Genomic DNA, 26,788 nt, shown 5'->3' with positions numbered 1-26,788 from the left:
TAACTCCACGTGTTCTTGTTGTGTTTCAGAGTCGGAAGGACGGACCTTTTGAGGGGCCTTTGAACGCATCAAAAGAGTGAAAGGAGAGGGAGTTAGCAAGAGAGAGAGATAGTGTGTGTGCGTGTGTGTGTGTGTGTGTGTGTGTGTGTGTGAGCGGGATGGGGGGCGGGATACGAGGGCCAATAGCAAGAAAATTCAGGTCTATGAATATAATCTCCACACAGCTACAACCATCAATCGTCTGGTCTCAAAGTCAGGCAAACATGCACAACTAAGGGTCCCAGACATTTACAGGGATACAGGGATGCACAATAATTAATTTGAACATCTTGGCTCGTGAGCAGTCATGCAACCGTATAGCATGTAGGCGGATGTACGATCTATACGAGCCATGTCGACCTCGTTATGTATATTTATACTTCGGAGGGGGGGTGGGCGTGGTCATCGGACTCGGGATCAACCAATGGCGTCGCAGCGGACGGAGGTGGGCGTTCCCTTCGGTTCGGAGCAGAAGTTGAACAGCGCGAGCCGAGACAGAGCTCTCGAAAGGCAGATCGAGAGAGGGCAGAGGCAACGGCCCTCTTCTGGAGGGGGGGCTTATTATAACAAATATATATACACATGTGTGAACTGTTTGGCCGCCCGATAGGTCATATGTGGATAACAGTTATTTTAGAAAAGCATACAACCGCGGCTTTACATTTAAAATGCCTATTTTACTTTTCCTGTTAGACACGTCCGCCTCTATGAATCAGCGCACTTATTTGGGTACGACGTATCTGGACGTTGCTAAAGGCGCGGTTGAGGTCTTTATGAAGGTAAAGCATGATTTTACCCCGACTTTTTTCAGCAAGTATGCTCCGCTGGTGACTTTAGGGTTCCTTGGGCAAGGTCGGTCGAAATTAATATATGTTGTTTTGGATTTCTTTTTTTTGACAGCTGCGTGCCCGAGACCCGGCTAGTAGAGGCGACAGGTACATGCTAGTTACATTCGATGATCCACCATACGGAGTGAAGGTAATTAGCAACTGATACCATTTTTACATTTCACAAGTCGAACGTATTTTTCTGTCAGTGAGACTTTATTGTCCTTCTGGTTTGTAGTCAGAGTTGGGCGGCGTCCCGGTGGCGAAAACGGCCAAATTATTGCTCCAAATACTCGCAGACCCGGAGCTGCGCTGCCTCCGAACATCCAGCGGACATTTTGCTTTTGTGTTGAGAAAAGTCTCGGGCGTCGAGATGGAGGCGGAGAGATTGATTATCAGCTATGACGTCGCTCTTTTTTTTTAAGAGTACAACGTCTAGACTGGTCAAGTAGCCTGCCAATCATCCTCTACCCCGCCCCTTGCATCAGCCACGCATTACTATTGGCCAATATGGGCTGAAAGTTGATAAACCCTCTTCATCGTGACATTTTTTTTTTTTTTTTTTTTTTTTTTTTTTTTTTTTAATATTTATACGAGTTCGCTGGAAGAGAATTATCATTATTCATGTGATACTTGTCATGCCGACACTGAGAGCTCTATGGTCCGGCATAGAAACACTGTAGTTTCCATTCACAGACACTCACATTAAGAAGGAAAAACAAACATGCAACCTGTGAATCACTGTAATAATTGAATGGGGTTCATTTCAGCCAAGCTATCCCTATCACCAATCTGTGGACTTCTTTTATGACCTGGCACATATCTCTCTCTGAGCGTTTCATGCCCAATAAAATCCAATCCTCAGTATCCATATGAAACCTTAAAGCCCCTGATCTGTTTCAGTGGGTGGTCTGTATTAGACTAGCCTAACTCTGTCTACAAACTCTACACCATATGCTGAGTGCTCAATCCATCCCATGTAATCAGTGCCTGAAGACACATGGAGTAGTTTACTTTCCTTGTACACTTTATATATATTTTTATTTGCATGCCTCATAACCGAATGACGAAAATGCTGGAGCTGGAAAGAGAGATGAAGAGGCATATGTTATAAAGTACAATGCGTGTTTTGTAATACTCAAAGAAGTGGAATTTCAATGCACTTCGCTGAACCATTTAAACACATGCAGATTTTTAAAGAGACCCAGACCAGAAGTGAAAATCCTACAATCTATGTCATGATGATTGACTACGAACTATAAAATAATATAGTGTAACATTTTACACGCTTCATTTATATGCCCAGACATTATGTATACACTTGTAATAATCGCACAAACACCAAAAGGAAGAGGATATGTCTGCTACGAGTAATTTGGACAAAAGAGTTGAAAGATAGAGCTGGAAAATTTGAATGTCAGGGTGTTAAATAAATAGACTGCATTTTATCAGCAGATTAGAGATTTAAGAAAACTGCTTTTGATTCTGTTCAGTCAGCTAAAATATTCAACTCACTCTGATTAATGCGCTCAATTATACTTTTGACTCGTCTGTTATTAATGTTTGTCATTTGGAGGGCTTTACAGCTTTACTTTAATCAGAATACACTTATAATAAATTAATCTCAAATGAAATGCTTTTTTGCATTATAGATAAGATTAACTACTTCCTTTTTCTTAACAACAAACTGCAATTTATTGTTGTTTTATTACAGTATTTTTTATTATACTTTCCTCTACTGTCTGTTTTAAAACCCTTCTCATTCTAATTAATGAGACAACAACACAGATATTTGTTCAATGAACTAATATAGAGGCTGTGCTGTACAAGAAACTATTGACTGAGCTTGTACCCGTCTCTTTATTGACCTTCACAATAAAACACGTCATTTGCGCCCCAACACTTAAAAACATAATTGTATGATTTTCATTGGGTTATTGTAGGACTATTTGTTGGATTGAGGTCGTGAGTGGATGCTGTCATTCACGTCATGCTTTCCCACTTCATGTCGTCATAGTATTCACCACGAGTTGTAAACATGGCTCACTGAGATAGTCTCATGTATAATACGTTAGTCCAATAATCCAAGTTGTGGCTTCCTCCCTCTCATAAGATCATCATCCAGGTGCTGCCGCCTGAAGTGTTTCTCCGTCGTTGTTAAGTCTCTCCTCGACTCTTCTTCCTCCTGCTCTTCCTCTCTTTGTCTTCGTTGCCGTTCCCTTTGTTGTTTCTGCCTGCTTTGTGCACTGAGGATTATGATGAAAGGACAAAGTTATAGGGAATGGGGCAACTCTGATTGTACGGTTACACAAGCAATAAATTGTTGATGGAGAGGGAGGAGGTTGGGCAGGAAGAAAACAGAAATATTCTGTAGTCTGAATTATTGAGCGCACGCTAAGCCTTACATTTCTGATGGCCTACGCAAGGGTCTGCGTCTGACTTACTTTGCTGCCCCTGTGAATGTCTCCAACTTGAGTTTTGCTTCAGCAGCTCAGTGAGGTCTGACTGTCTAACACTTATCAAATGTCATTCATGTAACACTACGCCTTCTTAAGAATTCCACCCAAATCGTGACTTTGGAATGATATCCCACGATAATCCAGAAATCTGCCCATTGGCCTGATTCAGAGCACACACGCTGATACTGGCAAATCAAGCTTTTCTCTCTCTCTCTCTGTGTTGCTCTCCATCTCTCTGTGTCTTTAGCCTCCTCCCCTCCCGCTCCAACAAAGGAAGTGGTAAGCTTGCAGGTCATCCTTAGATTAAGCATGAAGCTGTAGCAGTAAAGTACTTGACCCCTCTGGAGAAAAGTCCAAGAGCAGTTACACACTCACATCCTCTCCACTGGGAGGATATCTCTGTCACAGCAGGACAGGCAGCTGTGGAAAGTGTATTTTTGGTGGCTTGTCATTTATGACATTAGACTCTTTCTTAAACAGCAACATGCAGCTCAAATGTGGGCTTGAATTTCAACAATATTATCTTCCATTTCCAGAGCTTCACACAACCTGATCTAATTTCACGGGTACTGTTGTGTCATGCTGCACAGCATCAATGGGTTGCTAAGACTCTATAACTCCTCTTACCGATGGCGACAGTCATCCGCTCGAAATAATGAGTTTGTGCTTGTCAGTGAACAAAACCTCGCCGGTTTTCTTTGTAATTACACCGTATGGGTATCTGTGGGTGTGCATCTATTTCGGTTTGTGCCTGTTCACCATGCACGGTGACTTCAGGCCTCCTCTGCAGCTCGTTGTATGGCTGTTTGCTGTGCGGCATGTTCATCACACTGTCGGTGTATTACAGGCAGGCTGGAAGGAGAACCATGCCACGTTCATGTGTGAGCTGAAGAACCTTCAGGCATCGGGGCTGACCACCTTAGGTCACGCTCTCCGCACAGCCTTCGACCTGCTGAACCTCAACCGCCTCGTCTCGGGAATCGACAATTACGGACAGGTATTTGGCATCGGCGTACTACCAATTACTTTTGTAATAGATTACAGATTACGAGTTACACTGTTACAAATTTTATAAATAATGTGACTATTTGAATTGCATCATCAAAGTAATCTAAGGTACATTTAATTACTTTTTGATTACTTTTCAAACAAATGTTTTCTATCACTGTCAAATTGAATATAAATATCAAATATTCAATATAAACCAACTAACAGTTGAATGTTTTGATTTCAAAGCACAATCACCAAAACAAATTACAAGTACGTAGATCGCAAACAAAGACTGCAGTGAAGGAAAAATGTTCGCAGAACCTCAACCAAAGTCCACATTCAGGTCGACTCCATACTGATGATAGAACTCTAAACAGGGCTCGGTGCTGTTCACAGGTTTTTGGTTCCTGAAGGACTTTTGAAAGACCTTCATTTTAACCGGCTACTTGGCCAACCACCTTGGCGCGGTTGCTCATAGCAATGCACAATGATTTGTTCGGCAGATCGGAGGCGGTGCGAACTCAGACAAGAGAACCAAAGAGACTCGAAGCAACAGAATGAATGTTATATTCCAACAATATATTTGGATGGAACTCCTTTGTAATCATCAACATTTTAAATAGTAACTGTAATTTAATTCCATATTTGTTCTCAGAAACTGGAACACATTCAAGTTATGTTCATTTTGCAGTTTAATTACCTAACAGTGCTACATGTTGGCCCGACTAGTTACTCCCTGACACACTGCATGCTTCTATGCATTTCATTGGCCAAACGGAGGATATTACTCTTCAGGGTTTCAGTGGTTTTTGAAAGGTTTCTAAATGATTTGGATTTGAATTTAATGTTATTATTTGATATTTTCATTTAGCCTTTTTATTAATGGTTATGGATACATTTAGGATGATTGGGACAAGTTGAGAGGTCTTGCAGATCCCCTGTGATCTTCTTGTTACAGAATAGGAGTTCTCCTAAAAAGATAAATGGGTGACTGAGGCCAGGTATGTCAAGAATAAGTGACCTCGAGGTCATAGAAGAAGGCTTAGAAACTAAAAGTTACTCGCTTCAATTCAAGAACAGTTACAAATGATACAGGTGGAGAATGGGAAGTGGCTGTAACCGAGACCCTTTACAGCTCAATCCACGCTAATTAAATTTAGGTTCAACTTTGTTCAAGTGAAACCGAGTGTGACTGAAAAGACTTTCCCTGGAATTAAAGACGTTTTTGAAAGTTTGAATTATGAGCGTGACATTCACATATGTTTCAGATGGGATTTCTTTCTTTACTCCTTTACCTGACAACAACGAGGAGAATATTGACTCTCGACTGGAGCTTTAATCCACTCCACCTTGTCTCAGTTAACGCAGTCATTTCCTCCTTACGCACATCTTTTCTCTAAACTCCTGCTCGAAGGCAGAGGTGGATTACTACTCTCAGGCAGTGACACAAGTTCTGTGTTTCAGTAGCCTGTAAATCTACTTAGCTATTCTGTGTGTGTTTGAATTAGACGAGGCAGACCTCTGCTGCACAGTGGTAGAGGCCTCTGTCCTCAATGAGTAACACAAGGACACTCTGCATCTTACAGATGCATTCTGACACAACTCAAAGATTACAAGCTGCAGCCTGGAGTTCACATTAGTATCCGCAGGGTTAACAGAGGTGTAATGGTGTTTCCATACTAATTACAGTGTTTAAGTGGATCTCTGTTCAAATATTTCATCCAGTGTTTTGCCATGAGTGAAAGCATGAAAGACCAATTACATTTTGTGTTTTACCAGAAATAAATCTGTTTCGGGCCCGGAGCCCAGAAGAGTGTTTTAAAATGTAAAGACGGGAACACAGAGCGGTGAGAATAAAACGAGGCTCACTGTTTGACTCAACTTGGATTTAATTGCTGAATATTGCCGTTCCCCTTCAGGGCCGCAACCCATTCTTCCTCGAGCCATCTGTGATCATCACCATCACTGATGGGAACAAGCTTACACACAGCTCCGGGGTGCCAGATGAGGTGAGAGCACAAACAAATGCAATGGCGCTACTAAGCACTGTTATCTGTTTGGACTTTAGAGGACGTTAAAGGTAAACTTTGTCAAACTGTTCGGATGGTGACCAATTATAGTTTCACATAATAACCTCCATCACCTTTTATCCTCGCCTGCTGTGTAGCTGCACCTTCCGCTGAACTCTCCGTTGGCTGGCAGCGAGCTGACCAAAGAGCCTTTTCGCTGGGACCAGCGTCTGTTTGCGTTGGTACTGAGGCTGCCAGGAGCAGCGACACCAGACAATGAGCAACTTGGCAGCGTCCCCACAGATGAGTCTGCCATCACCCAGATGTGTGAAGTTACTGGAGGTTTGGCATTTTCTTTCTACTTTGGTTCTTTCATTTTGTGTCTGTGCTCTTTGGGTTCAAACTCAATAATTCAGTCTCTTACTCTGTGTCGCTCTGCGTCCTGCTCTTTCCCTCCAGGGCGATCATACTGTGTGCGAACACAGAGGATGCTGAACCAGTGTCTGGAGTCTCTGGTCCAAAAAGTTCAAAGTGGCGTTGTCATTAATTTTGAGAAGACTGGGCTTGATCCGCCTCTCGTCGGGGAGGGTGAGTTGTTGACGGATGCACACTGAGTGGACACAAGGCAACAACCACAACATCTTCAAATACTGTCTGTTCCTGTCATAACAGTTTGAATCGCACAAAATTCTCCCAGAGTCCAGTCAGGTGCATGAAATATGAATCACACCGAAAGAAGTACATTTTATTGCACATCATCTAATCACATTTCATACAGTTAGTTGGAGCAAAGACACTGAGAGCATGAAGAAAACAGATGAAAGCAGAGCCGAATCTAATTCTGTGTTTCCACAGTGCAGTTTTACCCAGAAATTAGAGCTGAGTGCATTTTATAGTTTGACCAAATGTAGGCGAGTTTAACTCGCATATCATTCATTTTATTGTTAAAAGAAGAGATTACAAGTTCTATGTAATTTTGTTTGAAGATTTTAAAGTTTCTAAACAGACTTTGAGGTACTTGAGAAACTGAAAAAATATTTTAGAAAACGATAGAAAAGCCAGTTTAATGTCAGTCCATTCATTATTTATACAGTTGTATTTGCTGGCCTTCAGTTTATATTGTTCATACTTCTGTTTTGCAGATAACTCCGTAGAGTCAATCCGTCCTGTGTCCTCCTTCAGCCAGCAGCCCTGGCACAGCTGCCACAAACTAATCTATGTGCGACCAAACCCAAAGACGGGGGTGCCAGTGGGACATTGGCCCATACCAGAGTCCTTCTGGCCAGACCAGAACTCTCCAACCCTGGTGAGCAGAGAAGATTCAAAATATCTCGGAAGCCTCTTTCAGTGCTGGATTAATGCAGAAAGTTGACTTGGACAGAAAGTTGTAAAGCTGTTCATCTTCTGCTATTCATATGGTCTTTGTGTACCTTTTATAGATGTAACATCCTCTGCTCTGTTATTTTCACTTTGTCCCTTATCTTTCTGTCTTTTTTCTCTTTTACTGGCAGTCCTCTTTTTCCTCTAACATCAGTCAGTAACCTTGACTTACAGCCACTATAATCAAGTGTTCAACCTACAAACTCAGTCTGCCACCTTGATTGCCTGTAAATCTTTAATGCTTTGTTGTACATGGCTGTTGCGAGGGCATCAGATGGGACTGTACCACCAATAAATATGACTAACAGTTTCTTGAATTGTCTCCATCTGCTGCTCTCAGCCACCTCGCTCTGCTCACCCGGTGGTGCGTTTCTCTTGTGTGGACTGTGAGCCCATGGTGATTGACAAGCTTCCCTTTGATAAGTATGAACTGGAGCCCTCTCCTCTCACCCAGTTCATCCTGGAAAGGAAGTCTCCGCACATGTGCTGGCAGGTAGTGTAAACACTCACACATTCATCAGCTTTGTTTCCTTGTTTTTAAAGTCACAGGTGTTGCCTCGGGCACCGGTCTGAAGCTTCATTCATAGTATCTTTTCACTGTTTGGCAGTTGTGAGTTAGAGCTCGGTCTTGGTTTTATGGTTTTATAAAGTTACACAAACAAACGTTGTTTCGACTTTCAATTTTCCTTGTCATCCTCAGGTGTTCGTTAACAGCAGTGGGAAGCAGAACGACCTGGGGCAGCCATTTGGCTACCTTAAAGCAAGCACCGCTCTCACCTGTGTTAATCTGTTTGCCATGCCTTACAACTACCCGGTCCTCCTCCCGCTCCTCGGTAAGACATGTTGTCGGAAATTTGTCTTTAACGTAGCCTCAAAACTTCTGGGTCAGTAGGTCTGAGCGGATATTAGACTTAAAAAGCGTTCCTTCTTTGGTGCACCTCATCATCTGCAGTGTCCCCCCCCCCCCCCAGTCATCTTTAGCTATGATCATAATCACAAACACCAGACTTCTACCAGAGCAACTCAGTAAACAGTTCACCTTTAATATCTCTAAACAAGAAATAGACATTTAGGGATACTGGGGTATTTTTGGTGGTAAAGAGTAGTGCATCATAGTGCATATTTTGATGCTTGTAGTCTCACGACCACCAGCACCGTCTCAATATTGATGAGTGTGCATCAGTCAGCCCAGCTACAGCTGGATGTTGTCACTGATCCAACCCACTCTTCTCTTTCTCCTTTCAGATGATTTTTTTAAAGTGCACAAACTAAAACCAAACCTCAAGTGGCGACAGTCCTTTGAGATGTACCTGAAGACAATACCTCCGTACTACCTCCTGGTAAACTGACGCTACATCCACTGTCCACTGATTTTCTTCATAAAACTGACTTTCACAATTTCCCCTGCTATTCTCTTACAGCCCTTAAAAAAGGCTTTGAGGATGATGGGTGCACCTAACCTCATCGCAGACACCCTGGACTGCGGCCTGAGTTACAGTGTCATCTCCTACCTGAAGAAGCTCAGCCAGCAGGTAAATACTGCATTCACACGCAGGGTCCTTCAACATAGTTCCCAAGCAGTGTCGCAGGTATAATAGTCATAGAGGGCTCGTGTGAGAGAGAAAACTCCCAAGCTGTAACACACAGCTAGTGTGTTCATCATTTGTCAAGGTGTCCTTGAGGGGAAGAATATCATTCAGGTTACATTTCCAATTCAAAATGAATGGCATATGTCTTTCTGCTTTCAACACATCAGCTTCAAAAAAGTACTGTTCACCTGCCGGCACCTGTGAAGGGGTGGGATATACGAGGCGTATATCCCACCCCTTCACAGGTGCCATTGTAATGACTTGTGTCTTACATTTCTGGAAGCATAATCCAGCATTGTCTGAGTGGAAGTATTTGTATAGACCATATGGAAATTCATGTGTCTTACCTGGTCGTCCTCTCAGGTGGCTGTTGCGCAACGTTTGGTTTATCTGTAGAGCCCAACATGAAAGTGGAAATCTCTGCTGTATGTAGTGCAGACAGACATCATGCCAGCTGTGGTGTGCTTCCTGCAGGCTTTCTTTTCCTCTGAATGCTGTGCAACCAAAGCATGAAGTCACAGTGGGGTTTGTTGAGGCTCTACGTTGCCAAAGTGATAAAAACCCTCCCTCATAAAATTGCTGTTGTTATACAACTGAGAGGTAGAAACAATAAAGTATGACAAGCAAACTTTGCTGTTGATTTTTTTTTTTTTTAACATGAATACTTGTAGCTGCAATGATCTACTGTGTATTATATTCTCCAAAATACCCTAAGAAACAAAGTAGAAAAAAGGTCCCCAAAATGGTCAAATATGTTGCGTGAACTGACAGTAAAATGTCTTCTGACTGAAGGCTAAGATGGAATCGGATCGTCTAATTGTGTCGGTGGGGAAGAAGGCTCCTCAGGAAACCGGCATCAAGGTGAAGAACCACTCCAGCTCTCTTTCTCTGGCCCACCGGCCGGACTTCAAGCAGCTGCTGCAGGGAATCACCGGGGAGGGGCCCCTGCGCCTGGTGGACATCAACTTCAAAGAGTTTGCGGGCTTCCAGATCGCCCTGCTTAATAAGGTAGCAAAAGTATGACACATTTTCTGTCGGCGGGTAAACAGGACGAGTACAGTGTGCGTTGGGTTTCCTCTGACAAGATCTACTCACGTGTTCACAGGATGTAAAACCTCAAGCTTACCGGAACGCCTACGACATCCCAAGACGGAACCTCCTGGACCAACTCACCAGGATGCGCTCCAATCTACTGCGGACGTCACTGAAACTGATCCGAGGGCAAGATGAAGGTATATTATATCGTCAATAATGCACCCTCAAGTTTTCGTTGATCATTCATCTTCATGTATTTGGTACGTGTTTGGTGGAACGATTATATAAGCTTGCAGGAACTTTACCCCAAATGCCAAATATCCCAAAAGTTTCTTTTAAACCGAACAGAAAACCAGTGTAGTTATTACAACATTCGATTAATGTGAGTGAATTTCTTGTGGTTGTCAGACTACCTGCACAGTATTCCAGTGGCTCAGATGGGAAACTATCAGGAGTACCTGAAAATGATGCCGTCTCCTTTGAGAGAGATCGACCCTGATCAACCTAAACGGCTGCACACGTTCGGGAATCCTTTCAAGCAGGACAAGAAGGTAAAAATATTTCAACCCAAAATACTGGTCAGTGCAGTTCAGCTGTACACAGTTTTGTCATACCAGATGTCTATACCTCAGTATTTACACCCTGTAATGTTGTGTTCTCTCATGGTTTCCAGGGAATGATGATCGATGAGGCCGATGAGTTCGTAGCCGGCCCTCAGAACAAGAAAAGAGGAAGTTCCGGTGACTCCAACTCAGGTGCTACTTTGAAGAGAAGGCGGAGTATGTCGCCGCTGCTGCGGCGGCCGCAGACTCCGCCAGGGAACACCAACCATGTGATTGGAAAGAGTCTGACAGGCGTTCAGGGGCAGCAGAATCTCCTCAAAGCCATTCCACAGCACAAAGGTAAGACGAAGAGCTAAAGCACGAGAGTTTGGTGAACGTGTTGATCATTGGACTGGAGACACACAGATGATCTATGAGCATATCATAATAAGACGGTGGACACGAGTTATATGTTATTCCTTGTCACCCATTCAGGAGTGGACGACATCAGTATGGTAGTCCCTGAGAGTAACGGTGACAGCGTTCTTGGGCTCGATTCGGGGGATATGTGGCCCGCCGAGATGGACAGCGAGCCGGAGAGTCCATCTTCACTGAGCGTAGAGGAGAAGGCCGGGACAGGAGCCGCGGTGAAGGGGGAGGACATCAGCGTGACAGAGGAGAGACCGGTGGAGGATCATCTGGATGAGCAGCCGCCGGAGGAGAAGCACAACTGTGACCGTCTGAGTCCACAGAGCCAGCTGGAGGTCCCTGAAGCCGACCCTGCCGAGGACGACACCGTATTCATAGCTCCACTGGATGGCAACCAAGCAGAGCTGCGGACTCGGATCATCAAGGAGGTCCGCAAACCTGGACGAAGTGAGCGTGAGCCAGTGCAGTGTGTCACATGACATTCATTTCTCTGGTTGTCCAGTAGAGCAGATGTCATGTTGTACATCAGTTTCTTCATCTCTGTCTGTGCTCATGTGCTTTTTCTCAGACTACGAGGCAATAATCCAACTACTGCAGCAGGTGAAAGGACCAATAAATGTGCGACGGTACTTCATCCAACACGCCATCAAAGAGGCTGTCAGGTAAGAAACAGTGACTCTGTTTTCAGTCGTGGGCGAGTTTTTCATCTTTTTAAAGCGGCACAATCGTCCCCAAACATGTCAATTAAACCTGCGTCACCGCCGTCACCTTATATGAGACTGTGTTTCCTTGATGCTCTGCAGCTTCATGCTCTGCAATTATCTTCACAGCCTTTTAAATTAGGTTGACCTGCAGTGCTGTGCAAACGCTTTAGGCACAATGTGCAGTAACAGAAAAAAAAAAACGAACTCTGATAATGTCAAACAACTTGTAAAACATCCGCGTCCTCGGTGGGCCTGTGCTGTTTTTTGAAGGTGCCTTCACGTAGGTTGTTGGAAGCATCTCGGAGAACTTGCCGCAGTTCTTGTTTGGATTCAGTCCGTCTCAGTGTCTTCTTACTCTTCATGTAATCCCAGACCGACTACGTGAGGTTGAGCTCTGTGGCAGGACTCCTTTTTGTTCTTCATGAGTCGTTGTCATGTTGCAGAATCATTTTGGGGAATGATCAGACCCTCCTTGTTTGGTGCTGCGTGGAAAATGTAAACACCTTAAGGGCCTAAAACTTTTGCAGACTCCTGTGCAGGAGTCTCCTCCCTCAGTCGAAACTTTTAGCAGAAGCGCCGTTCCCCACTTTCTAATTGTCTTTTTCCTCTCCGACAGGTTCAAGAAGCGGGTGCTGATCCAGCAGCTGGAGACGGTCCTCGCTGAGTTGGAGGAGAAGCAAGCAGCATCCTCACAGCTTCCCAATGATTATGGCACGTAGTGAGGAAGCCATGTTTGTGTTGTCCCCAGAAAAAGGATTGCAGCGTCTCTCCTCTGAAGTACATCTTGTTGACCGCTGGACATCACCATCGTAAACGATGACGATCCTCAAAAAGACTTACTGAGGAACCAGAGAGGGAAAAGGACCAACGCACTGCTAGCAGACGCTCCGGCTGCCCCCGTGCTGTTACATCACATCCTGTCAGAGGCAGAGGGTCCGGGGGCTTAAACTGGAGGAGGGGCCTTCAGGACAAATACACAGCGGACGAGCAAGAGACTTTAAAGAAAATCCTCTTCATATTGACAGATGCCTTAAACATCCATATGGCTTTTGTCTGTATGGACACACTCTTCAGCAGACACACACACACACACACACACACACACACACACACACACACACACACACACACACACACACACACACACACACACTCCATTAGATACACAATAAGCCAGCAGATCCTTAAGTGGCAGAGCAGACTGGTTTATTAGTCCTGCTGCTCTTCTTCTTCAAAAACAGACCTTTATTCAGCTGGTCTGAAAAGTGTTTGTATGACTGCAGCAAGTTTTATGATAAATAAAATGTTGTGCATTCATGTAAATTTATGGCTAGCAGGAGAAATCTGGTCCATTCAGGCAGGCCCTTACATCTCTAATGTTATTGTTTTGTTTTTTTTTAGTCCATGTTGATACTGTTATCTAATATTTTGTTGTTGTTAGTGGTTGACACTGACATTCATCGACATCAGGGGTGGGCAATATGGATGGAGTCTATGAGCACATATGTACATTTAAGTCGCAGTAACAATATACTATATGTTGTGATGTAAAGTCACTTCTCAGGACATTCATCTGAGAAACCACAGAAATATATAATATCCAAATCTAACACTGTATTTATGGATGATCCGGTCTTTAAAGTCCCAGCAAAGCAAAGTTACCACACGACATCCAGGCAAAGTTAAAGGCACATGTACCTCAGAATGAATGGAATAGAAAAATCTCAACTATCTCCTAGTACATGTTACCATATTGCCCGACCCCTATTGGCATTTTTTCCAGTCACATGCCTACTTTATGATAATAGCTTTTAAATGTCCACAATGGGTCATCTTGTTTCTGACTGGACGCCTGTATTGACATGTTCAGAAAACAAACTTTTTGACTGATTTTAAAGGACACCAGATGAAACAGTGTTTTGAACAGTGTTCGAACTGTCTTGAACAAGAAAAACGGACGCACCTTCTCAGACTGGCGTTTCCTGGTTGGATGGTTGAGGATCATTATCTTCCTACCTGTCATTACAGCAATAGAACACAGCTTCAGTGAATGCAGCTGCTGGTATCCATGAGTTTACTCCTCCAACCACACAGACACTCCAATGACCTTCTCAGCATTACAGCCTTTTTCCAAGGAAGTCTTGCATCTGTCCAGGCTCAGCTGACAGTTTCCTTTTATTACAGGTAGTCTGTCCTTTTTACATCCTGTGCTCCTCCTTCGTTCTCCTTGTTTTTACGACAGATGTACACTACTTTTCAATGTTCATAGGGAATATAGATTATTTTTGTGAATTTGTTTATTTCAGAGTATAAGAACTATTTTGAAAGAAATGTTTAAAGCCATTTTTGTAAACTGTTAAATACATATACAAAGTGGAAAGTTTTATGAAGCTACTTTTTTTTAACAAAACAAACAAAATAAACCACAGGTAGAGTGGTACGTGCTGTTTCGTGTGTCCGTGTGTGTATTTCTACCCTGAAAGGAGGTTTTTAAAGGCCTATAACGCCACAACAGCTGTTAAGTACACGCTTCAGTCACATTCATGTTCTGTATGAACAGAAACATCAAACTTATATCCACACATTTCTTCGTGGTATCTTAGTTTGAGTTTGAAATTAAATTAAATTTGGTGGTATTCATAGCGTAAAATCACCATGAAATGAGGTTCCCGTACATTTAAAAAAAAAAAAAACGAAAAGAAAAGAAAAGGAAAAAAAAAATAAAACAAAAAGCAACATAAAAAACAACCTCATTGTTTGTCAATTGCGACTACGTAAAATCTATTGTAAAACTTTGACTTTAAGTTGAGCAAATACTGCAGACCCAGTGTATAATTACAGTAAAACGGTTGGGTCTGCAGTATTTCATTTAATTAAATCACAATGTGAACGTTTATGACAAAAGAATGAAGTTCAGCAGAGTGTCACTAACACTCACTGCAGTGGGACTGACTTCAACTCCTCCTGACACCTCATCACTGTTTGCATAATCATGTCCTCTGGTTGTTTCAAGTTTAACTGAGTGGATTTTGTTTTCCTTTTTTTAATCACAAGCAAAGGAACAAAATTATTCACAGGAGAGAAAGCGAACATAACAATTTATTTTTCATATTCTTTTTGTCAGACTTTATTCTGACAAAAAGAATATGAAAAATAAATTGTTTAGCAGAATTATTTGAGTTTTTTGCTCTTAACTTTATAATCAACTTGCGGTCCTCAATGGGGCCCTGACCCAGAGGTTGGGAACCTCACGCTCTGGTGCCACGCAATCAATTTGAACATTTCTGATCGCAAACACAAAAAAAACAGTTTTTCCTACTAAATAGAAAATAAATATTTAATTAAAGACAATTTTTTTCAGCTGTATTCTTTCATTTGATGGTTGAACAAAAAAAAGGGAGCATAAACTGTTTTAGTCTGAAAGTCACCCAACTGTAACCGAAGCAACTGTTCCCCAAGAGAAACCACATTCAGCTGAAAGCAATCAGTAGACATAAAATACTTTGTGCTAAAATATTTGTCAGTTTTAACTTGAAACAGAAGCTTCCAGCCTCGAGTTTCATCCTCTCCTGCCACCTACAGGTCAACAGCACCAACTGTAGCCTTTTTATCAGGTGGGAATTATTGTGATGCGGCAGTCTTGCATCAAGGTCACAGGTACCGCACACCTCTGCATAATCATTAGTGCACTCTCCTCATTAACTGGTAATAACAGCAGCACTTGTCACTGACTTCTTCAGACAGATCAGCAGGAGAATAAAGGTCTGATCTCGTCAGATTTTTGTTTTTTTCTGGGAGAAGCAGCAAAAAAAAAAAAAAAAAAAAGAGATTGTGACACATTGTAAAATCAGTATGCCTTTTATTAAATTAAAAACAGTCTGAATCTTAACAAAATGTAAAATGAAGGAAAAATAAACTTGAATGTACCATAACTTTCTACTTCATCTTCACAGTATCATTAGAATGGCCGTCTAATGTCTCCTGCTCTCACATCTAACCTGGAGCTCCTGTGGCATGAATCCAAACCTTTTTCTTGCCTACATGATGTACAGAGCCGTTACGCTTCCAGGCAATAATCAAGGAAATAAAAAGAGTCCTCAGTTCAGACAACAAAAATCATTTCGGTTAGCAAAACGTTGCCCGGACAGCTACTGAAGACTGATGTGTGGTTGAAATGAAGCAGTAATAAAACAGGCCTTGTTGTGCCCCTCGTACAAAAGATATACAAAGGACAGCAAAATCCCAGTTCAGTTCAGAAGGGACAAAAGGGGACAATATCTCAGTATCTTAAGACTCCAAAGCAATCACATACTGAATATAGAAACAAATCTGCTTGAAAAACTGAAGGGTTGGCACAGTCAGTGTTGAATACGGTGGTGATGGAAAGAGATGCATGTTCGGACAGCATATTAGTTTATTTACAAATAAAAATTAAAGTGGAGGAAGATGAATTCTTACATTCCCCCTACCACCCTCCCACCCCCTCCCTCCCTCTGTCTAACAAAAACAAATCTTATCGAACATGTTACAGGAAGAAAAGGCCAGTCTCAGTGGAAATGCTCCAGCTTGCGTAGCCGTATGGGGTTGGGGAGAGCTTGCTGGTTGCGTACAGAGGACGGCTCCTCCTCCGGCGAACGGAAGAGCATCCGACCGCGGTGATTGAAAAGGTAAAAGGATGGGTGGTTCCTCAGTGTGTCAAAGGTTCTGGGGAAAAAAAAAAAATAAAGGAACACAGTTATGAAAAGACTGGTGCTACTCGCAAGCAGACAGGTTGTTCTGGATTTGTTGGACATTAGACTGCATTTGTCAAACATGATTAACTCCCCTCGAAAAGGAGGGTCAGAAATATCTTCACTCTGTAACACATCCTAATACAAAGTTACAATTAAAAGGTAAAAACCTTCAGGAATGAAAATGTTGGCGTGATGATGTGAACAGGGAATTGGGCATGAGGAGCTTTTCCCCACATCTGCTTTTAGCAGAAAGTTCAAATCAATAAGAAAACAGCTATTTTGTGTCAAATGTGAAAACAATACTGAATATTTATCTAGTGCTAAAACAACTAGTCAATCAATCAGAAAGTAGATTGAAGGTTACTTATTTGCAAACAAATTTGATAGTCGATTGATTTTTTTCCAAGACATTTTCCAGTTAAAAAAGAAAAACATTTTCTGGTTTCAGGGGCCTATTTCAGAAAACGTGTAACGTGTGAGCTGTACACGGGACCACGGACCCGTCCGCCATGCTGACAGGCTCTATTATTTGAAAAAAAAAAAACACACCACACCTGAAACCCATTCAGGAGCACGCAACAGAACTGTAACCAGTTTCCTTTCCTTTCCATTACTGGAAATGTTTTTGGGGATTTTAATCTGAAAAAACTGCAAAATATCGTGACCGTTTTCTGACTTTTCATAGACTGAACAATTCATGAAAACAGTGTTAAAATCGGACACTAAGTGTTGCAGCATTACAGCAGACATCGAGTCGTCACAGCTTTTTACCTATTTTATTTTTTCTCGTCAAAAATCCACCAACTGGACAAAGTTCAGACATTATGTCTCATAAATGAAGTTTTGTCAGAAAACACTGCAGATAAAAGCTCCAGTGGAACAAAAAAAAAAAAAGAAAAAAAGGTTGTTTGGTAAACAACCTTTGTCCTTAAGATCCTGATGATTTAGCAGAGGACCTAAAAGTTGCACCTGACCTGCACAACAGACGGCGGCCACAGAAACCTCCCATCACCTCAGAGAGGTTTAGTGTCTCTATGGGAACGGAGTCCCACTAATGTGACTCTAAATGCAGTTGAGGTGCTGAGCGGCATGTTTCCCCACTGACGGAGGATACAAACATCTGTTATCAGGGGAGTGAGGTGCTGCAGGGCACAATCAGCTTACTTGTTTTTCAGCTCTGAGGAAGCGTCCATGTCTTTGAACTCTCCAGCAATGTGGACAATACCGTAACAGGTCATCACGAAGGACAACAAGGTCTGCAATACAATCTGTAATGAGAAGAAACAGGTGAAGAAGAAAAAATAAAATCCAGACTACTCTCTGCAGTGTGTTGTAAAATAAAATCCAGACTACTCTCTGCAGTGTGTTGTAAAATAAAATCCAGACTACTCTCTGCAGTGTTTTGTAAAATAAAATCCAGACTACTCTCTGCAGTGTGTTGTAAAATAAAATCCAGACTACTCTCTGCAGTGTTGTAAAATAAAATCCAGACTACTCTCTGCAGTGTTTTGTAAAATAAAATCCAGACTACTCTCTGCAGTGTGTTGTAAAATAAAATCCAGACTACTCTCTGCAGTGTTGTAAAATAAAATCCAGACTACTCTCTGCAGTGTTGTAAAATAAAATCCAGACTACTCTCTGTAGTGTTTTGTAAAATAAAATCCAGACTACTCTCTGCAGTGTTGTAAAATAAAATCCAGACTACTCTCTGTAGTGTTTTGTAAAATAAAATCCAGACTACTCTCTGCAGTGTTTTGTAAAATAAAATCCAGACTACTCTCTGCAGTGTTTTGTAAAATAAAATCCAGACTACTCTCTGCAGTGTTGTAAAATAAAATCCAGACTACTCTCTGTAGTGTTTTGTAAAATAAAATCCAGACTACTCTCTGCAGTGTTTTGTAAAATAAAATCCAGACTACTCTCTGCAGTGTTTTGTAAAATAAAATCCAGACTACTCTCTGCAGTGTGTTGTAAAATAAAATCCAGACTACTCTCTGTAGTGTTTTGTAAAATAAAATCCAGACTACTCTCTGTAGTGTTTTGTAAAATAAAATCCAGACTACTCTCTGCAGTGTTTTGTAAAATAAAATCCAGACTACTCTCTGCAGTGTTGTAAAATAAAATCCAGACTACTCTCTGCAGTGTTGTAAAATAAAATCCAGACTACTCTCTGCAGTGTTGTAAAATAAAATCCAGACTACTCTCTGCAGTGTTGTAAAATAAAATCCAGACTACTCTCTGTAGTGTTTTGTAAAATAAAATCCAGACTACTCTCTGCAGTGTTGTAAAATAAAATCCAGACTACTCTCTGTAGTGTTTTGTAAAATAAAATCCAGACTACTCTCTGCAGTGTTTTGTAAAATAAAATCCAGACTACTCTCTGCAGTGTTTTGTAAAATAAAATCCAGACTACTCTCTGCAGTGTTGTAAAATAAAATCCAGACTACTCTCTGTAGTGTTTTGTAAAATAAAATCCAGACTACTCTCTGCAGTGTTTTGTAAAATAAAATCCAGACTACTCTCTGCAGTGTTGTAAAATAAAATCCAGACTACTCTCTGCAGTGTTTTGTAAAATAAAATCCAGACTACTCTCTGCAGTGTTGTAAAATAAAATCCAGACTACTCTCTGCAGTGTTGTAAAATAAAATCCAGACTACTCTCTGCAGTGTTGTAAAATAAAATCCAGACTACTCTCTGCAGTGTTGTAAAATAAAATCCAGACTACTCTCTGTAGTGTTTTGTAAAATAAAATCCAGACTACTCTCTGCAGTGTTGTAAAATAAAATCCAGACTACTCTCTGTAGTGTTTTGTAAAATAAAATCCAGACTACTCTCTGCAGTGTTTTGTAAAATAAAATCCAGACTACTCTCTGCAGTGTTTTGTAAAATAAAATCCAGACTACTCTCTGCAGTGTTGTAAAATAAAATCCAGACTACTCTCTGTAGTGTTTTGTAAAATAAAATCCAGACTACTCTCTGTAGTGTTTTGTAAAATAAAATCCATACTCTCTGCAGTGTTTTGTAAAATAAAATCCAGACTACTCTCTGCAGTGTTGTAAAATAAAATCCAGACTACTCTCTGCAGTGTTTTGTAAAATAAAATCCAGACTACTCTCTGCAGTGTTGTAAAATAAAATCCAGACTACTCTCTGCAGTGTTGTAAAATAAAATCCAGACTACTCTCTGCAGTGTTGTAAAATAAAATCCAGACTACTCTCTGTAGTGTTTTGTAAAATAAAATCCAGACTACTCTCTGCAGTGTTGTAAAATAAAATCCAGACTACTCTCTGTAGTGTTTTGTAAAATAAAATCCAGACTACTCTCTGCAGTGTTTTGTAAAATAAAATCCAGACTACTCTCTGCAGTGTTTTGTAAAATAAAATCCAGACTACTCTCTGCAGTGTTGTAAAATAAAATCCAGACTACTCTCTGTAGTGTTTTGTAAAATAAAATCCAGACTACTCTCTGCAGTGTTTTGTAAAATAAAATCCAGACTACTCTCTGCAGTGTTTTGTAAAATAAAATCCAGACTACTCTCTGCAGTGTGTTGTAAAATAAAATCCAGACTACTCTCTGTAGTGTTTTGTAAAATAAAATCCAGACTACTCTCTGTAGTGTTTTGTAAAATAAAATCCAGACTACTCTCTGCAGTGTTTTGTAAAATAAAATCCAGACTACTCTCTGCAGTGTTGTAAAATAAAATCCAGACTACTCTCTGCAGTGTTTTGTAAAATAAAATCCAGACTACTCTCTGCAGTGTTGTAAAATAAAATCCAGACTACTCTCTGCAGTGTTGTAAAATAAAATCCAGACTACTCTCTGCAGTGTTGTAAAATAAAATCCAGACTACTCTCTGCAGTGTTGTAAAATAAAATCCAGACTACTCTCTGCAGTGTTGTAAAATAAAATCCAGACTACTCTCTGCAGTGTTGTAAAATAAAATCCAGACTACTCTCTGCAGTGTTGTAAAATAAAATCCAGACTACTCTCTGCAGTGTTTTGTAAAATAAAATCCAGACTACTCTCTGCAGTGTTTTGTAAAATAAAATCCAGACTACTCTCTGCAGTGTTGTAAAATAAAATCCAGACTACTCTCTGCAGTGTTGTAAAATAAAATCCAGACTACTCTCTGCAGTGTTTTGTAAAATAAAATCCAGACTACTCTCTGCAGTGTTGTAAAATAAAATCCAGACTACTCTCTGCAGTGTTGTAAAATAAAATCCAGACTACTCTCTGCAGTGTTGTAAAATAAAATCCAGACTACTCTCTGCAGTGTTGTAAAATAAAATCCAGACTACTCTCTGTAGTGTTTTGTAAAATAAAATCCAGACTACTCTCTGCAGTGTTTTGTAAAATAAAATCCAGACTACTCTCTGCAGTGTTTTGTAAAATAAAATCCAGACTACTCTCTGCAGTGTTGTAAAATAAAATCCAGACTACTCTCTGTAGTGTTTTGTAAAATAAAATCCAGACTACTCTCTGCAGTGTTTTGTAAAATAAAATCCAGACTACTCTCTGCAGTGTTTTGTAAAATAAAATCCAGACTACTCTCTGCAGTGTGTTGTAAAATAAAATCCAGACTACTCTCTGTAGTGTTTTGTAAAATAAAATCCAGACTACTCTCTGTAGTGTTTTGTAAAATAAAATCCAGACTACTCTCTGCAGTGTTTTGTAAAATAAAATCCAGACTACTCTCTGCAGTGTTGTAAAATAAAATCCAGACTACTCTCTGCAGTGTTGTAAAATAAAATCCAGACTACTCTCTGCAGTGTTGTAAAATAAAATCCAGACTACTCTCTGCAGTGTGTTGTAAAATAAAATCCAGACTACTCTCTGCAGTGTTTTGTAAAATAAAGGCAGAAATGATCAAAACAACCATCACGTGAATTCACTCACGTCAATCGGTAGCGTCTCGTGCTCCTTCTCTGTGAGTCGCATGTATGATCGGTCTGAAGGAAGAAATATATTATTAGCCACAGCGAGTACGATGAGCACCACCATCATGTGACAGGGGTAACTAACAGGTAAGACAGGTTGATCTGCAAGAGCTCGTTTTTAAAATGCATCACGTGCTGCTGACGCAATAGTTATCGATAACTGCCATTGTAATTTGAATATTGCAGTGCACGTGAAGGTTTGAGTCTCATTCAGAGAGCAGCTAAGCTGCCGGAGCATCCTGTTAGCTCGCCGCCGGACCGGAAGGCCCGAGCGGCTGTTTCATCAACCTGCTCGGAGGTAACAAAGGCCGACTGGGACAAACGAAGATGTCGAGACGCGTGTCTTCACTCTTTAAACTGAAACGTACGTTGTGCCGCTGAGAAAGCTGCGTGAGCTAAGGCAAAAAGTCCGACGCCGACAACACCTTTCCAAAACGACGATGCCATCTTGAACCAGGACGATGAGAACCTGCGCGCAGTGTCGTAAAACAATGTCGTAAAACTATGTCGTAAACAGCCACAAACTGGAGAGCGTCGAAATCGGTCGAAACGCATCAGGAAATACATAAAAACGACAAAGCAGATTTATATAAATTGCAGAAAATGATGCACATCCCGAAAAGAGTTTTAATGCTTTTGCTTGTTTTTGTTTGTGCCCTTTATTTTATTTTCTCTCACAAAAACACCCCTGAGGTATCTTACTTTGAAGAGATGACGTAACATCCGGTTTGGCCGCAGCCCTTTCCGTTTAGCCCCCAGAGTTTTCATGTCGTACCGAATTTAACTACTTCTCTCTCTGACACGCTTATTCACTTTAAAGTACTATTTAGAACAAACGCAAACATGGCGGAGGCCATTCAAAAGAAATTGAAAGCGGAATTAGAAAAATACACCCAGATGCAGAAAGGTGGGCGTTAGTTAGCGTCGCATGGCTTCTCGTAAAGTGTCAGGTTGGGTCGAGCTAACCGACCACAGCAGGACAGCTAACCACGTTCACCGTGTGTTCACTGCATCATCATCAACATGTCATCGGTACGTTTTACTTGATGTGTGACATCTGTGTGTTTTCCAGATGTCAGCAAGAGCATGTCGGCCAGACAGAAGCTGGAGACGCAGATGACAGAGAATAACATCGTCAAAGAGGTACGAGCTCATGTCCCCTTGTGTTGGGTAGTTGTCTGTGTTTGAATGTCGCACACTGATGAGATGTGATGTCCTCGGTGTCCTTCCAGGAGCTCGATCTGCTGGACAGCTCGAACACCGTTTACAAGCTCATCGGACCCGTTTTGGTGAAGCAAGACGCGGATGAGGCCAAAGCCACAGTCGCAAAAAGGCTGGAGTACATCAACGGAGAGATGTAAGTCAGGCTTTGGTTTCCTCCCATGGTGCTCGTGTTCACAGTCCGACATGAGTGACATGCTGAGAGAACTTCCTACAGCACAATGGGAGACATCTCTACCATGACTTCCTGCACATGCTGTTTGAATAATCCACTACGGTCTGGGTCATTATGATTTTCACTCAAGGTCAGTCTGCATGTTGACAAAGTCTATAGACGACATTATAATGTTGGAGGGGAAGAGGGCTCCTGACTTCTGATCAATCAATCAATCGTTGGTTTACAGCCAGGCGACAGTAGTCATAATAAAAAACACTAAAAACAACAGTAACAATGGTCAATCACACAACACAGGAAAATACCTACCCAGATTGTGGGACATATAATAGAGCGTAACAAGAGTTAAAAAAAAAAAAATCTGAAACAGAGTAAGATTTATTTCAGTCCATCAAAGTGATTTCAGAGCCCTGGATGAGTCAATGTGGGACCAGGCTCACAAATCCTCAAATCTACAGATGAAGGAATGACTGATGACTCCACGAGCATGAAGGCGTTTCCCTGCTCTTATAACGGGCTGACAACCTCTGCGTCATTAGAGAAGTTTATGTGTTCATTTTCATGCTAACTGTTGCAGTTATTTGTATACAAGTTGTCAAGAACAAGCGGTGCCTCTATAATAAATACCACCTACTCTTGCACATTGTGTTCTCCCCATTAAAAAGGCCACGGTCTAACAATTTAGACTGAAATAAAGTTTTATCAGTCAGTGTTTCCAAATTGTATCACATACCAGGCCAATCAAAAGGAGTCTACATATTTATAGTTTTCTCATACAGAAACTTTTGTCTTGTGCCTTTTAAATGTTTAATGTAATGTATCTCCAATCAATATTATTATTATTTTAAGTCTGACTGTCTTCTGGAGATCTTCCTCACTTGCTTTACAGGACATTGATTACACAGACTATTAAATATTATACTTCAGTGTTAGTGTGGGCGGTATGAATATGAAGATTTTAAGATTCTGGCACACTATATCACCTTTCTTTTTTTCCTCAATTTATTTTTTTGCATGACTCGGCCTTTACAGTGGCTTCTTCTACTGCCACGAGTACATAGAAGATAGCAACATTTTATTGCCATCATGCATTTAATGCACACTTGAACAAAGAATCAGTGTGAATCTTTATTTTCCTCACACAGACGTTGCCACACATTGCTGCACGTTTCTGTCCAGCTTTTCTCCTTGCAAGACCATATGTGCCTTCCACTTGGACAGGAGCTCTAACATATGGGCATAACTCCCTCTGGTGGTACAAGGGGGAAACAACTCTTGTCTTCAAATGCAGACTGGAGCACAGAGACTATTTGCTAACAGCACAAGCTTGACACCTTAAATCCAGTGTTTAAATCAGGGGTGTCAAACGGCCCGTCAGGGGGTCCAGCTCGGCCCGCCGGATGACTTTGCTAAGTGTGAAAATTACAGAAAGACATAAATTGCATTTCTATGAGAATATGGAGGTTTATGAGTACAAACGTTTTGTAATTTTTTTTTAATCGATCCAGTAATTGCTTCAAAAACAGCGCAAATGCGACGTCTGCTCCGGAGGAAAAAGCACTCGCTGCTCGCTTTCACAAAGCGAGGGAATCTGCAGAAGAGAGCCGAGGCAGATAAACAGTGGGCTGATGTCTGAGTTTTTGCTCTTTATGTTTCTAGTTTATTGTAGAAAGACCTTAAAATAGGGTTTATCATCCAAAAGCCTTCACCAATGATTGAAACAGAGAGAAATATTGTCATTATGTATGCCTTATTATGCTACGATTTTACTGGTCTGGCCCACTTGAGATCAGCATGTGTGAAAGCATTATTATTATAATTGAGTTATTCTTATTAATTCACATGTCTTTTGTTGTTTTTGTTCTGTTGCAGTCAAAGGTATGAGACGATCCTGAAAGACATGGAAAAGAAATCTGAACAACATCGAGAAGTCTTGTCTAGTTTACAGCAGGAGTTTCAGAAAGCTCAGGGCCTCGCTGTTGGCAAAGTCTGATCAAGTGATCCACCTGCTTGCATGCTCACACACACACACACACACACACACACACACACACACACACACACACACACACACACACACACACACACACACACAGTAGACGAGATTGTAATGTAAGGTAGACCTACAATAAGCTGAGTAAACTCTGCTTGTATCTTGTCATTAATTTGCAAGTGTTATTACTGACTTTTCTTTTGTTACTAATAAACATGTTTTTCATGAAAGGTCATTTTGGGGGAGTTTTCTTTCAAGTGATGTATGCTGACAGGTCAGAGACAAAAGGTATAGCGGCACTTTTGTGTGCGTGTGCTCTTGTTTCTTTTGAGCATTTGCTTTAATTACCAGGGCAGTCCGTTTGCCACCAGAGCAGATGTTGTCCAGTCACCGGCCCGCTCCCCCCAACTCAGACGTGACAAAAGCACAGCGGTGCAGCATTGAGCACGTGAACGTGCTCTCTCTGCCATCTACCACCAGAGAGGTTCTGGCTATATCAATAATATAAATATAAAACGAAGTCCTCTTGGTTCAACAGGTGAAAAAAAAAAAAAAATAATCCCGATAATTGCTTCATACAAACCGCTATAAATCCTTCATTTGTGTGTGTGTGTGTGTTTGTAGCTTCAAATGTGTGTTGGTTACTGCTTGCCGCGCTAAAAACTGAAGTGTATTTACGACTAAAAAAAAAAAAGATCTTTCTTCCAGTAGGGATGTATCATCGTTTTCAAATCACCACTCAAAGACTCATTTAGCAGCACTGAAAGAAAAGTGAACCTGAAAATGTTTTGTCCCGTTTGTATGTCGTGACTTCAGGTAACGATGAGGTCACAGACGTGCAGGGAGAACACGACCTCGCCGGTGCACGAGTCACGTTCCGGCGCGTGGGCGGCAGCAGACCCATTAACACCCCGAAGTGCGCGTTTCACCAGACCCAGAGTCGGTCTGCGAAACTGGCCGCCACGTGGCCCCTGGCAGACCCACACGGTCCTCACCCTCTAAATTATAGGTCTAACAAAAAACAAAAAAAAAGAAGCGTCCATTAAAGCCAAACGGTGCCTACTTCTGTCGCTTATTAGTTTATAGCCCGGATGTGATGTGACACAATCATGTCAACAGACTGCTTCTCATCCCAGAAAATTCTTCTAAAGCGGTTTCGCCTCAATAAAAACTTTGACTAAATCACGAGGTTTTGAGGAGATGTAGTTTATAAAACAATGAAACTATTTTATTTTCCGGATCTGGAGGTTAGTTGAACTGCAGGCATCAAATGGTGATGAGGCCAAAAGGCGTTTTATTGTGCTCACGCTGATGTGGAGAAAAACAAAACGACACGTTCAGGAGCAGCTGCAAATTAAATGTTTAACACCGTCTGAGTCTACATTTTGAATAATATATTTGTTTTTAAAGTGGGCCAATTCGGGTATGAGCCAACTCTGTCATCATTCTCAGAGCCTTCGTTTACGCATGTTTGTTAACATGTTTGTTAAAGTAAACAAACTAAGTAGATCCATCCGTATTCCTCATCATTCTACACTGGACCTGTTTAATCTTCATTTAGACAGATGCCCCTCTAATGAAACCCGAGTCTGATTCCAACTTTAATTGATTTACTAAATCCTGTGTGGGCTTTTTCTTCGTTGGGTTAAAGCTTAAAGGAGCACAAAAGAGCATCCTGTCCAGAGATCAGCACAGCGGGACTAACACCTCCTTTGATACAAGTTGA

The 26,788-nt window shown here is 41.4% G+C and overlaps 3 protein-coding genes across 4 annotated transcripts; 2 read left to right on the top strand and 1 right to left on the bottom strand.

Annotated features, from left to right (window-relative positions):
- Positions 1-192: 192 nt before the first annotated feature.
- On the top strand, positions 193-14,450 carry ints6l (integrator complex subunit 6 like). 2 transcript variants are annotated; one of them, XM_069171317.1, is made up of 18 exons: positions 193-818; positions 940-1,017; positions 4,173-4,322; positions 6,235-6,324; positions 6,483-6,666; positions 6,784-6,912; positions 7,467-7,630; positions 8,045-8,197; positions 8,405-8,537; positions 8,950-9,044; positions 9,126-9,236; positions 10,086-10,301; positions 10,399-10,525; positions 10,737-10,879; positions 11,002-11,230; positions 11,366-11,746; positions 11,868-11,961; positions 12,620-14,450. In XM_069171317.1, the coding sequence occupies exons 1-18, from the start codon at positions 708-710 to the stop codon at positions 12,720-12,722; spliced, it is 2,691 nt and encodes an 896-aa protein (XP_069027418.1). In that variant the 5' UTR covers positions 193-707; the 3' UTR covers positions 12,723-14,450. The 2 variants fall into 2 exon arrangements, with proteins under 2 accessions (XP_069027418.1, XP_069027419.1); XM_069171318.1 differs by lacking the exon at positions 4,173-4,322.
- A 1,392-nt stretch (positions 14,451-15,842) lies between these two features.
- On the bottom strand, positions 15,843-22,140 carry mmgt1 (membrane magnesium transporter 1). The gene is made up of 4 exons (XM_069171633.1): positions 22,042-22,140; positions 21,633-21,685; positions 17,901-18,004; positions 15,843-16,707 (listed from the first exon to the last, which is right to left on the bottom strand). Exons 1-4 carry the CDS (start codon positions 22,118-22,120, stop codon positions 16,551-16,553), a joined length of 393 nt encoding a protein of 130 aa, XP_069027734.1. The 5' UTR covers positions 22,121-22,140; the 3' UTR covers positions 15,843-16,550.
- Positions 22,141-22,408: 268 nt separating this feature from the next.
- pfdn6 (prefoldin subunit 6) lies at positions 22,409-25,297 on the top strand. Its single transcript, XM_069171640.1, has 4 exons — positions 22,409-22,580; positions 22,746-22,816; positions 22,906-23,030; positions 24,942-25,297. Exons 1-4 carry the CDS (start codon positions 22,517-22,519, stop codon positions 25,060-25,062), a joined length of 381 nt encoding a protein of 126 aa, XP_069027741.1. The 5' UTR covers positions 22,409-22,516; the 3' UTR covers positions 25,063-25,297.
- Positions 25,298-26,788: the final 1,491 nt, after the last annotated feature.

Source organism: Embiotoca jacksoni, unplaced genomic scaffold, assembly GCF_022577435.1.
Source record: "Embiotoca jacksoni isolate LCO1_2020_lvr unplaced genomic scaffold, fEmbJac1.0.p SCAF_5, whole genome shotgun sequence".
In the NCBI taxonomy this organism is placed as follows: Eukaryota; Metazoa; Chordata; class Actinopteri; family Embiotocidae; genus Embiotoca; species Embiotoca jacksoni.
The sequence above is the reverse complement of the archived record's forward strand: the minus strand, read 5'-3'. Positions and strand labels throughout refer to the sequence as shown.